Below are 13,268 nucleotides of genomic sequence, written 5' to 3' on the forward strand. Positions count from 1 at the left end.
TTTGTTCTGGAGGTCCGTTCTTAACCTGAAACTGTTCTTAACCTGAGGTACCACTTTAGCTAATGGGGCCTCCTGCTGCTGCCGCTGCGCCATCACCGCGCGATTTCTGGTCTCATCCTGAAGCAAAGTTCTTAACCCGAGGTACTATTTCTGGGTTAGCGGAGTCTGTAACCTGAAGCGTCTATAACCTGAAGCGTCTGTAATCCGAGGTACCACTGTATAGTAAGCCCGCAACTTATGTGAAGGTTCAGTTCCCGGGAACTTTGTACAAACACAAAAAAACGTGTAACGCCAGGAAGTCCCTTTAAACAATCTGTAAGAAAACCACAACCCAAAACACAACAGCACGCCGCAGCTCAGAGCACCTCTCCCTCACTGTCAGAATACCTCTGCTTGCTCTTTATGTGCTAGCTAGGCCCTGTGTCACTCTCTGACAACACACAAACTCTGTCTCAGGGTGAGTGCAATGACTGAAGGGATTGTCAGCTGTTGTTTCCTCCTCGCTTGCCTCCTTCTGACAATTTTTCTACCAAGTATTTTTATTCCCGTTCCCCCCATGTTCTTCCAATCTATTTATATCTTCTTCGATCGCCTGGGTAAGGTTGGGATCACATAAGAAAAGTGAGTGTAAGTTGCAGGCTTGCTGTTCTACTGGGCACAATATAGAGAAAATATTAATAAGATATACACCCAGTTCAACATCAGAAAGAAGTGACTAGATGTGTGGCCTGAGCAAAACAATATGTTACAAATGAAATTTGTCCTTTGGTTTCCAATGGCAATTGTTTATCATTTATTCTTGATTTTATTTATATTAACATTTTAAAATGATGATTGCAATAGCTTTGTATCCTTGTATTAACTGCATTCTAGATTTCAAATAAATATATTTTGGAGCAAACGAATGTTCAGGTCCAACTTTTACATCAAGGCACATCTGCTAGTCTACATGTGTTACTTAGAAGCCCATTTCATGCTATTCAATGAGTGTTATTCCCAAGTAGGGAAAGGGGGGGGCAGAATTGCATTTAAAGGCTAACCTACCTGATTTGCACTTTCTGAAATAATACGAGAACCTTTTCTGAATTTTGCAATGCTGTTTGCCATCCAATTGCTTAGTACAAATGCACATGTTTGCATTTTTATGTTGTGAACTGCTCTGAGATCTAGAGTCAATGGGATATTTAATGGAAATGCTCTCTATGTGGCTCTACTCTTGAGGTTGACCCAGATGCTGTAGCTAGTGCGACGTGTGGTGGCTCGACTGCTCACAGAATGTTGCCATCCTATTACACCACTGCTGAAATATCTGCAATGGCTGCCAATTAGCTATCGGTAACAACACCAGTACACTCAAAATGCTGGTCCCTATACAGCTTGGGACCAGGATACCTAAAAGATTGTCTCATTTCCTATATACCTCATCAATCACTGTGTTCTACAAGAGAGGGCATGCTGCAGATAAAATCGTATCAGGAGGGTCATTCCTCACAATGTTGTAAATGAGCCTTCACTGTGGTGGCCCCTAATTCTTTGGAACTCCATCTCATTACACAGCAAACAGGTACCAACTTTATTATCTTTTCAAGTCCTGTTAAAGCATTCCGCTTTCAGTAAGTCTTCCAAGAGGAGATTTCTATTCCAGTCAGTATCTGAATTTATTTGAAATTGTTTTATGTAAGTGTAGTATTTAGATTGCTGGACTAGGACCTGGGAGATCAGAGTTTAAATCTCCACTGGGTGACCTTGGGCCAGTCACTCACTCCCAGCCTAACCTACCTCACAGGGTTATTGTGAGGATAAATTGGAGGGGAGGAGATACAAGTATGCGATCTTGAGCTCCTTGGAGCAAAGGCTGAATATAAATGTAATTTTAAAAATGGTTTTAACTGTTCTTGTATGTGCAATATGTTTTGTATATGATTTTTATTCAGAAATGAATTCTTATCATCATCATCACCATCATTATTCCCTTGTAAACTGTTGTGTGAGGGTAATATACCTTTTAAGGTTGGAAATACATGTCAATAAATAACAGGAAATGGAAGTATTGCCCCTCTTCCACAAAGAAATCGCAATGTCTTGGGAGCTTTTAGCATGCGATACTTACAGGCGTTTCTCCACCGCCATAATAATTGGAAACACATTCTTTGTCAAGCCCAATATTTTACAGAAATTCTGTATTTCTTCCTCCCTCGGTGGATAAATTTCAGGCTCTGTGGACCAATTGAAGCTCAAAAGTTTTCTAGAGGAAGAGGAACCTTTTGTTCTGCCAGACAGATTCTTTCTAACAATTTCCACCCACAGGAGAGAAGGTTTGGCCGCTGCTTTATTAACACCAATCTCAGAACTTCCACGATAAAAATACCTGTTATTACAGTCAGTGTGGAATCATCCTTGGCAGCTTCTTCAAGTGCTCGCATAATTTCACCATACATCTGTGGGAAAAGAGAAGGGGGGAGGAGGAAACTGAGAGTACGGGGAAGACAGCATTTCACTCACGCTATCTAAATATTGTAGAGATAACATGGCAAACCAACTATCAAATCCTGAAGAATCTCTACCGGGACTATTTTACTCCTCTGTTCTCTGTTTTGTGCCTACAGCACGCAGATAAGTTGATTTTGGTTTAATTATTATGAGTTGGCCCCAAAGAATGTAAGCGTGGTATTCATCTAGGTTTCAGTCAGAGCAGAGCCACGAAATGAACATGCAGCAATTGGAGGAAACCACACATAAAGATATGCAGGTTAAGCATACATGTGGTCTAAACCACTGAGCCTCTTGGGCTTGCCGATCAGAAGGTCGGCGGTTCAAATCCCCACGATGGGTTGAGCTCCCATTGCTCTGTTCCAGCTTCTGCCAACCTAGCAGTTCAAAAGCATGCCAGTGCAAGTAGATAAATAGGTACCGCTGCAGGAGGAAGGTAAACAGCGTTTCCGTGCGCTCTGGTTTCCATCACGGTGTTCTGTTGCGCAAGAAGCAGTTTAGTCATGCTGGCCACATGACCCAGAAAGCTCTCTGTGGGCAAACGCCAGCTCCCTTGGCCTAAAAAGCTAAATGAGCGCCGCAACCCTACCGTCGCCTTTGACTGGACTTAACCATCCAGGGGTCCTATACCTTTTTACCTTATCCTTGAAGAAAAGAGATGCTATTGCTGGAATATGTGAGGGAAGGCTCCAGACCACTGCCCTGTGTGCTTTGTGCCAGGTGGCAGGCAATTTCTCACAATGATAGAGTACCTGACATAGTGTTGCTCTGGAGAATGGTAGGAAATTAAAATGGTGGTTGACAGCCACCCGTATCAGGTCTTCAGGGGCATTGTGGGAAATTTAAAACGTTCGCTCATAGCCACCCACCAACTGCTGCCGCCGCCAGGTAAATCCATCCCCACTGATGTAGGTAAAAGTAAAGGGTAAAGGGACCCCTGACCATTAGGTCCAGTCGCGGACGACTCTGGGGTTGTGGTGCTCATCTCGCTTTATTGGCCAAGGGAGCCAGCGTACAGTTTCCGGGTCATGTGGCCAGCATGACTAAGCTACTTCTGGCGAACCAGAGCAGCGCACGAAAATGCCGTTTACCTTCCTGCCGAAGTGGTACCTCTTCATCTACTTGCACTTTGACGTGCTTTCGAACTGCTAGGTTGGCAGGAGCTGGGACCAAGCAACAGGAGCTCACCCCGTCGCGGGGATTCGAACTGCCAACCTTCTGATCGGCAAGTCCTAAGCTCTGTGGTTTAACCCACAGCGCCACCCGCGTCCCTACTGATGTAGGAGGGGCCCCATAAATCGAACCTATCAAAAGAAGGGGCCTTACAGCTACCACTTATGGATTTTTACAGTAGCTGCAGTTATAAACTTCCATGGGGTTAAGACTTCAATCATTTCCATGCTTCATAAGCCAGTCCTTTTGGAATATGGAGCATGACTGAAACACTCTTGACTTGAAGCAGAATAGACTAAATGTGCTAAGAGAGCACAGTTTCAGCGGGTAATTTGCTCATTTTGGGGACTGCTTCTTAGCCAACAAATGAAAACAAGGGCAAGCCTGGAAGCTTGGCATTCCTTTCCTTAATCATTTGTGAATCTGAGCCAACCATGAATTATTACAGAGAGAATCACGAGAGGCCCACTCCTTTAAACATAATTTTAGGAGCCTGGGACGGTACATAAATCACCACTACAACCAATAATTTAGCATAATAAGGCCATTTTAGTTGACATGGAATACACATCAGATTCCAGTTGATGCAGAGTCATCAGAACGTTGGCTGGCAGTGAAGAAAAAAAAGAATTATGTAAAGAATTTATATGAAACTGCTTCGATCTCTAACAAACTCCAACTGCCCAAACATGTGTACCAAAGGACAGTGGCATGACCCATTTGAAGCCCATATATTTGAAATGAAGGACAGGATTTCCTGCATTACAATCTCTGGAATGACTGCATTGAAATTAGCCTATGATCCATCTATTTTACAGGTTATTACTGCCCTTAGTCAGACCCTGTGCAGCCAGTTTTGAAATTAATGTGCCCTTAAGTGCCATTAGAAATGGGTAACTGCCAGCTTGTGTAATACTTATATAAGTGCACTAAGATTTACACACAAGGACTTCTTACAGTCTCTGCAGGAATGGGGTCCCTGAAAGTGGAAGCAACCAGCCTTTTCACAAAAGAATTGTGATACTGTTAAGTTGTGGGTGAACATATCAGACGACACAGCGATTCTTCAAACAGCTCTTCTTTATTCAGATGCCAGAACAGAACTGAACTGAAGAGCTCAGTCAGCCTGCTTATATAGAGCTCCAGAACAAAGTAACTGTTGCAACTTTCTAAAACTATCCAATCACTGAACGTCACTTTCGATCCTACAGTATTCCCTTGCTGGCCCAGGGTGAGAACTTCAGTACATAACAGATACAGTCTTAAATCAGAAGTCAGGGAGGCCATTTTTCTCTGGATCATTGGTTTTCTTCCAGTGACAAAGCTATCCTCTGATTTCTCTTGGTTCGTATGCTTTCTCAGTTCTATAAATGTATTTCCTTTTACCGATGAAGGAGCGCAGCAGTTCTTACTCAGCCCTTTTCACTGAAAAAAATATTTCCCCATTTCCTATTTCTGTATTTCTATCAATGATTCACCTCCTGTGGTCTCTGTTGAGTTGAATATTTTGTGAATCAGTCTTACCCCCAGTAATGTAGACTGACGACTGACCTGCTGGATTTTGGTTTCCACTGATTGTTTTGATATTCCTGTTTGTTTTCCTTGCTTTCTTTCCCCTGAAAATTTCAACAAAGACAATTTTGAAGCAAAACATTTTGCCTTTGATTTGGATTGTGGAGCCTTCTCTGATCCTGCTAGCTCTCCAGTTTGCCGTAGGCAATTTATATAAGAGCAAATGCAATCACAGTAATCCTGATTGGTCAATAATAAGCAAGTGATTAGCTCTCACGTATTCTGGCATGTGAATCAGAAGTGAAATAAAATGAGTCAAAGAGATATTCTCACTGGCTCATACTGATTTAGGGGGGTGAGTTATGCATTGACAAGAAAGAGAGAGAGAGCACAGATTTGCGTAAGATGTGCATATGCTATTTTATATGTATAGTTGCATATTTAAGGGCCCTCCAGATGTCATTTTATGGTACAATCATGGCTATTTTCACTCATGATGGAATCAGGGCTGTTATGTGCCTTTAGGTGCCAAGCGGAAACATTCCTCTTCAACCAGGCATATAAAATAGTTTCCATTTACAGGTTACTGATTTATAAGCAAATTGGTTACCCCCCAAAATCATTCTCCTGTCATTTGGCTTCCATGGTGGAATCTACACACATATTTTAAAATGTGAAAATGCTTTAAAAAAACAAAAACATTTTGATAAATTACATTGAATTTTGCATAGCTCGCTGTTGCCATCTAGTGTCACATTTGTATATCACACTTTACAACACATTTAAAACGTTTTATTTGCAGCTGTGTAGCTGAGTCCCATGTAACACCAGTACTATACAACAGTGCCAATAACCTGAGCCACTCCAATCACAGGGATACTTCCTTACACCACAAAACTATACTTCCCTTGGGACACACACATTGGTGCAGGACAGCTCCTTCCTGCTAAACTGCTGCCCTCCAGCTGCTTAGAACTGCATCGGCTGGCTATCTGTTCCGGCCAGCACTGTGCTGGCTCAGACTGTTGGGAATTGTAGTCCAAAACAGCTAGCGGGCACCATGTTGGTGAAGGCTGGTGCAGAATGCAACTGTGCAGTGATCCAATGTGATCAACATATTCATGGAATGAAATAGATTCTCCAATGGACAGATATCGCTCTTATGTGATTGTAATTGTGGGGCACCGGAATCGTTGCATCACATAATTCTTGACTGTGCTTTTCACTCATCGGCCAGGAGCAAGTTTCTTGCTCAATATCTAAAGGGAATTGCCGATGATACGAATGAAGCCAAACTGAGATATCTATTAAATGATGATGACCCCCTAAGATCACTCATGGTTGCCAGATTCTTGATCAGCGTCCTATCCCTAAAGAAGAGAAACGGACTCCTGTGCGGCTCGGATAATCCCTTTAAACTATGATCTATGTTTTAGGTTGTAATTAGGTGATATCACCATTGATGTCTTCTACTAATTTATGAGCAGAGGGCGATGTTTATGTTACAAATTTATTGTAATGTATGATGTTGGTCTTTTGTTTTGTTTTGCTTTGGTTCTTGTCTGTTGTTTGTAAGTTTTGGCGGTTTTTAAATTTGGAAGTTTAAGTACATTATGTTGGTATGGGAAACTGTCGTGTGATGGGCCAATGGCCGTAATAAAGATCAATGCAATACAATAATATTCATGGAAGTTGGGGAACAATCTGTCAAGTAGCCAAAAAGAACTACTACATTTTTTGGCTATTGAGTTACTGCACTAACCTAAACTGGACCTGCATTATGTGCTCAGAGCTTAAAATGCAGAGCTAGCCTACAACAACCTGCAATGGTTGTTCAGGGACACTTGGCTAAATCATCCAGGGTCTAAATAACAAAAGTTTACTTAGTCATTTATCTTGACATGAAACGGCGATAAACCAAGACCCGTGTCATTTCCCCAGGAGTATTTTCCTTAGGTCTCAGTTGGCTTCAGCCTTTAATTAACCCCTTGATCATATAAAAAATCAGAGGCTGAAACCCTAGAGAATTCTTGTTTCATGATAATAGCTCGTATTATGATGCCTGGAGAGATGCAATTTGCAAGAAAAGGGCCCAAAACAACATTTGCTTTGAAGAACATTTTGATTAAAGGGCCATGAAGTATATCACATCTCGGGGGAGAACATTATCTTCTAGATAAGGGATGCGTTGAGTCTTTATTGACCGCATTTTGTCTGCCTTGGCTAATTTAAACCAGAACAAATAGCCTGTTGTTAATTTCAAATTCTGGAAGGCACACAGTGTTACCACCATTTGACACATAATGTAAATACCACTGGAGCCTGTCATTTAGAAGCTATCTTCGTGTACTCACCACAAGGTTGATAGCATTCACAAAGATTATCTTTGTGATCTTGTCCTCTGTAGTGACCAGAAGGGTTTCGTATTTGCCTTTACTTTGAGCAGAAGATGCCTTTTCCTTACTGGGAGAGTCACAAGTGGCCAGGCTCAACTGAGAATCCACATACGGCCAGCTCCGACCTGTAGTCAGCAAAACATGATCTGATTCAAAAGCTCAATAATACAAAGCAGAATTACCTCCTACAGACACATGGCTGCGTTACATCTATATTCCACTTTTCTCTCTTCAAGAAGGGACACAAAAAAAAATGGAAAGTAATTATTTACTAGCAGATTTTAGCCCCGTTCATGTGTGTAGGGCATTTACATGTATCAACAGAAGGGAGGCTGCACCTCTAGCGCCACCCTTGAAATTGGGTCTCTCAGCTGCCACTGCCCTGACTTTGATGTATTGAGAACCGAGATCTGAAAGGGGAACTACTCAACTGAGCCACTGTTGACACACACTGTTCCCTTTTCCAGCCTCCCTGCTCAATATTCAAAGGTGAGATGAAGTGAAATGAAGGCGGGAAATGGCGCGATGGCATGGGCAAATCTGTCAATTTCAGTTTCTCTTGGTTTTGCATTTTTGCAATCTTAAATACATCTCTCCACATTTCCACATCCATCTGCCATTTCTAAAGAAAGTCCTCATGGCAATTCTGTGGGATAACCAGACTAATGGAGCCAGCATGCTTGAGTTTAATTAATGCATGAAAGGGTTAAAACCATAGAGTAAGCTTTCAAATAAATAATATAGAATGAGGCGATGATATTTAAAACATAATGGATATAGAATGTGCATACAATATATGCACAAGCTCTACTACCTCTTTTTGTCTGATGAATGTTAGGGGCCATAAACAGTGATTTAAAAACAGTGCATCTCTACTGGATTATGTTTACCTGCAAAGAAACCAGAAACGGCTACCTTTTTTTGCCGAAACAGGCTAAAGTATCCTAGAGATTCAAGCAAATATATATAGTTGGCTATATTTAAACTGAGGTATAAAAGTGACGTATCTATTTTTAGTTATTTTAAATATTTCTATGTTGCTTTTTATGTAGGGGAAGAACCATATCCGGGTAGCTTGACACTCCTTCCTAAAAGCGTGTTGCATATTTTATCATTTACAAAGTCAAAATGGGGTCTTCCCAGGGACTGCAGATAGGTTATTCAGAAACGACAAGATCGTCATCCACTTTGAAGAACACACATATACAGGCAGCCCCATTGCACTGCTCAAGGAAAAAATGGCTGCATGTTGCAACAAAGTTAGCTATTATCAGTGTTTACCTCGGCGCTCATCAAAGGCATAATTCCCAGCCGGTTAAGAACATTGCCATCCATTTGCAAAGCTAAGCATCGTCCGGTTTGGTTTAAAATTGGATAGGGGACCTTGGGGTCCCTTCCAACTCTATTATTATTATATTAAGGTTTGATAAAATTGGTTCAACTCCATGGTCATAATAACAAGTATTAAAAACTTTTGTACAGTAAATCATGCTAGAACGTGCTAGGCCGGAATTACACATTTCCAGTGCAATTTACAATCAACTGCCAAAAGACCACTGAACCACCTAAGGGAATCTTTTTTCTTTTTCTTTCTAATTTGGCCAACGAGATAAAATTATATGGGAATTTGGTGTCAATCACTCATGAGTCGTTTTGCAATGTCTGTGGATTGGGGGTAAACATGAGTGGCGGACCTGTATCTTTATACTCGCATAGGCATATACTTTGTTTGTAAATACTGTTGATGTTATGTACTGAAGTTCTCACCCTGGCCCAGCAGGGGGATACTGTAGATAGTTTTCACTCAGGTCCACATATGCAAATAAGGGATTGAAAGTGACGTTCAGTGATTGGATAGTTACAGAAAATGGTTACTGTTGCGTTCTAGTGGAGCTCTATATAAGCAGGCTGGCTGAACCCTTCAGTTCAGTTCTGTTCTGGCCTGTGAATAAACAAGAGCTGTTTGAAGAATCGCTGTGTCGTCTGATATGTTCACCCACAACATAACAGTTGATATCTTGACTGCTGCCCTGCAAGGGATGAGATCATAAATCTCCCACATTGGTTGTATGGAGAAACAGCCGTAGGGTAGTAAGAGGTTATAGGTTCCTAGGCACAGTAGTTTTCACCTTCAAAGTACTATACGATAATTAACTCATCAGTCCCCTCACCTCCACAACTCCCCAATGTAGAAGGTAACTCTAAAATAGTCAGATTCATTTTTGACTTCTTTAATACAGCCGCTTAGGAAAAAGACGTCAAGTTCTTTTCTCCTTTAATTTTCCGGATCTCACCTACCTTACTTCGTGATTTGTTGCACCGTAGCAGCTTAGCTTTTGTTTCCAAGTCCTCCATCTTGTTTTCAGCTTTTGCAAAGCCTTCCCTGAATGACCAAACTGGAGATTCCTGTTTCTAGCATGTGCGCCTCAACCTGCAGTGCTCCATCCAAACATGCATTGTTCAAAAGTGTTATTGGTCATATCCAGACTGTACATTTAAAACATTTTCAGAGTCACAGCTTCCCCCAAAGCATCCTGGGACCTTTAGTCTGTTGAGGGTGCTGAGAATTGTAGCTCTGTCAGGGGTCTCCTAACAACCTCACTCCCACAGTCTTCATCAGATCAAGTCCCTGGAATAGCGTAGTGCTGGTCTGCATTAAAAAAAATAATATTTATATTTATATTTACATACCTTGGTAGTGGCACCCGCCCTGTGGAACACCCTCCCATCAGATGTTAAGGAAATTAACAACTATCTGACTTTTAGAAGGCATCTGAAGGCAGCCCTGTATAGGGAAGTTTTTTCATGTCTGATGTTTTACAATTTTTATATGTGCTGTAAGCCGCCCAGAGTGACTGGGGAAACCCAGCCAGATGGGTGGCATATAAGTAAGAATAAGAATAAGAATTATTCTTATTTGGTCTTGTGGTTGACATAACTTGGCCCAAGCTTTTGATTGATCCCAAGTCTTCACATGCCCCAAGTCCCAACAGGGGTTGATCAAGTCTGTTTACCACATGAATCATGTCTTTGGTTTATTTCCTCTTACTCGGCAAAACCTCCCTGCAATCGCTAGGACTTTTCTGGAAGATCACCTCAGATTTTTCATCAAGTTCCCTGGGAAGAGGGATAGACTGTTAAAATAATCTGGAAATTGTAGATCTGTAAGGAGAATAGTAAAAAAATAAATAGTAAGTGCAAGTAGATATATAGGTACCGCTCCAGCGGGAAGGTAAACGGCGTTTCAGTGCGCTGCTCTGGTTCACCAGAAGCAGCTTGGTAATGCTGGCCACATGACCCGGAAGCTGTACGCCGGCTCCCATGGCCAATAAAGCGAGATGAGCACCGCAACCCCAGATGGTCAGGGGTCCCTTTACCTTTAAGGAGAATAGGGATCCTCTAACAATTGTCAGCACCCTTAACAATCAACAATTCCCAGGATCCTTTGTGGGAAGCCAGGAATGTTTAAAGTGGTATAAAACTCCTTTAAATGTACAGTGCAGATGGGGCCTTAGGTTCTAAGCACACACTCAGCCCAGGAATTGGTTTTCTGTACTGAAGTGTGCTCACAATTGCTATACTGGAAAATCTATTCTAGGTTTTCTTTGAGCAACCTATTTTTGTGTGTGAGAGTGGTGGTGTGCTTTTTGCTGTTGTTAAATCTTTGCGGGGAGGTAAAAAAGTTTTTTTATTTTATATTCTTTATTAAAAGATTTTTAAAATACACAACTACAAGTGCGCAGAGTAAGGTGAGACACAAATAAGAAGAAAAAAAAGAAAAGAAGTCATACCCACGTAGAAAACAAACAGAACACCAACAAAAAATTGAATACATTACCAAAAAAAAGTAAAAAAAAAAGCTACTGTAGTTAACCAGACCTTAATCTAATATGGTATTAATAAAAATGAATTCCAAATATCAGTGACTTTGTCCATGGCAAATCTACGTTTGTATGCAACTTCTTCACGGGTAGTGAGTTTGGACATTGTTTCAATCCAATCGTTGAAGGAAGTTGCTTCTTGGTTATTATTAAATTTAGCTTCTGTCTATTCTAGTTTTATGGTAAATTTATTCAGTGTTTATCAGTGTCTTGGTTTTCAGGTCAGTGAATGCATCCCTCTAGTTGACTCTAATCTTTTTATCGCCACTGGGAATTGGTGGGGATTCTAAACTGGCCAATCTTTAATATCCACTGGTTTTAAGCATAGTCATGCTGGCCACATGACCCAGAAAAATTGTCTGCGGACAAACACCAGCTCCCTCGGCCTGTAAAGCGAGATGAGTGCCGCAACCCCAGAGTCGTCCGTGACTGGACTTAACTGTCAGGGGTCCCTTTACTTTTACCTTTAAGTGTGGGATTTGATGCTGACAAGGGACCAAGATTTAATAAATCATTCAGCACCTAGCACCCACTTACTCTACAAACACAAAGCAGACAGATTTTCTACTCTGTAGGAACAAAGGCCTGTCATAGATCATAGAGATATGTGGGAACTGTTTTGACAGCTGTAGGATTAATTTCCATTTAAACTCTAATGTGTGTTGCGAGGTGGTGGGGAGGTGCGTAGATTAAAATTAGGTATTTGGTGGAAGACCACTTCTGATTAATGTCTTTCTGCATTGGGGAAAATATTATCAGTGGATCTGAACCTAATGCAAACAAGGTCCATCTGGAAGGATTTTCTTTTGATAAGATTATGAGAAATGTAATTTCAGCTGGAATTTATTCCCCTCACGGACATGCATCTCAGTTAGTATGCCTCCTGACTGAATGTCTACCAATGGCTCATTATTGATCAGTTATTGCTACTTCTCCAAACAGCAGATTAGTTTCCCACATCTATAAAATAATATCATGTATAGTGCAATCCTGAGAAGTAAGACCACAGAGTTCAATAGGTCTTACTCTCAGGTAAGAATGACAGCCAATGCTCTTTTTGTGTTTTCTTCAAGTCTCTCCTGAGGTTCAAGAAACTTTATATTTTCTTTTCTATATTATTCTTTTCTTTTGATATATTGCCTTTTGTTACCTTTCTATAAAGGAGTTTGGATTTTACTGATTAAATATGTTAAAAACCTCTAATAAAATTCTATATATAAGAAAGGGAAAATATTTTTATTTTCCCCTATTATTTTACCAGTGTGGCAACCTGGAGTTGATATATTTATTTTATCTGTTTATTTCACAAAATTTATGTGCTGCTTCATTGTTGTTGTTGTTTTTTAAAAAACAAACTGAGGCATCTGATCAAGACCTGTATTTTAAAATGAGCTTAAAGATATATTAAAGACGACTCTACACGTGGACATCACCAGATGGGCAGCATCGAAATCAGATTGATTATATTCTCTGCAGCCAAAGATGGAGAAGCTCAATACAGTCAGCAAAAACAAGACCTGGAGCTGACTGTGGCTCGGATCATCAGCTTCTTATAGCAAAATTCAAGCTTAAACTGAAGAAAGTAGGAAAAACCACTGGGCCGGTAAGATACAATCTAAATCAAATCCCTTATGAATACACAGTGGAAGTGAGGAACAGGTTTAAGGATTTAGATTTGCTAGACAGAGTGCCTGAAGAACTATAGATGGAGGCTCGCAACATTATACAGGAGGCAGCAACGAAAACCATCCCAATGAAAAGGAAATGCAAGAAAGCAAAGTGGCTGTCCAATGAGGCCTTACAAATAGCGGGGGAG

At 41.0% G+C, this 13,268-nt stretch overlaps 1 protein-coding gene across 1 annotated transcript in view; it reads right to left on the reverse strand.

Annotated features, from left to right (window-relative positions):
* LOC310767349 (enoyl-CoA delta isomerase 2-like) overlaps positions 1 to 9,926 on the reverse strand; it is a gene marked incomplete at its 5' end in the record, with an annotated part of 34,164 nt that extends 24,238 nt beyond the window's left edge. The window contains 3 exon segments of the mRNA XM_083624216.1: positions 2,369 to 2,438; positions 7,530 to 7,696; positions 9,875 to 9,926. Coding sequence (XP_083480342.1) covers positions 2,369 to 2,438; positions 7,530 to 7,696; positions 9,875 to 9,926 — 289 coding nt within the window.
* Between the last annotated feature and the right edge of the window lie 3,342 nt (positions 9,927 to 13,268).

The sequence above is a fragment of the Podarcis filfolensis genome, assembly GCF_964270895.1.
Source record: "Podarcis filfolensis genome assembly, chromosome: 7".
In the NCBI taxonomy this organism is placed as follows: domain Eukaryota; kingdom Metazoa; phylum Chordata; class Lepidosauria; order Squamata; family Lacertidae; genus Podarcis; species Podarcis filfolensis.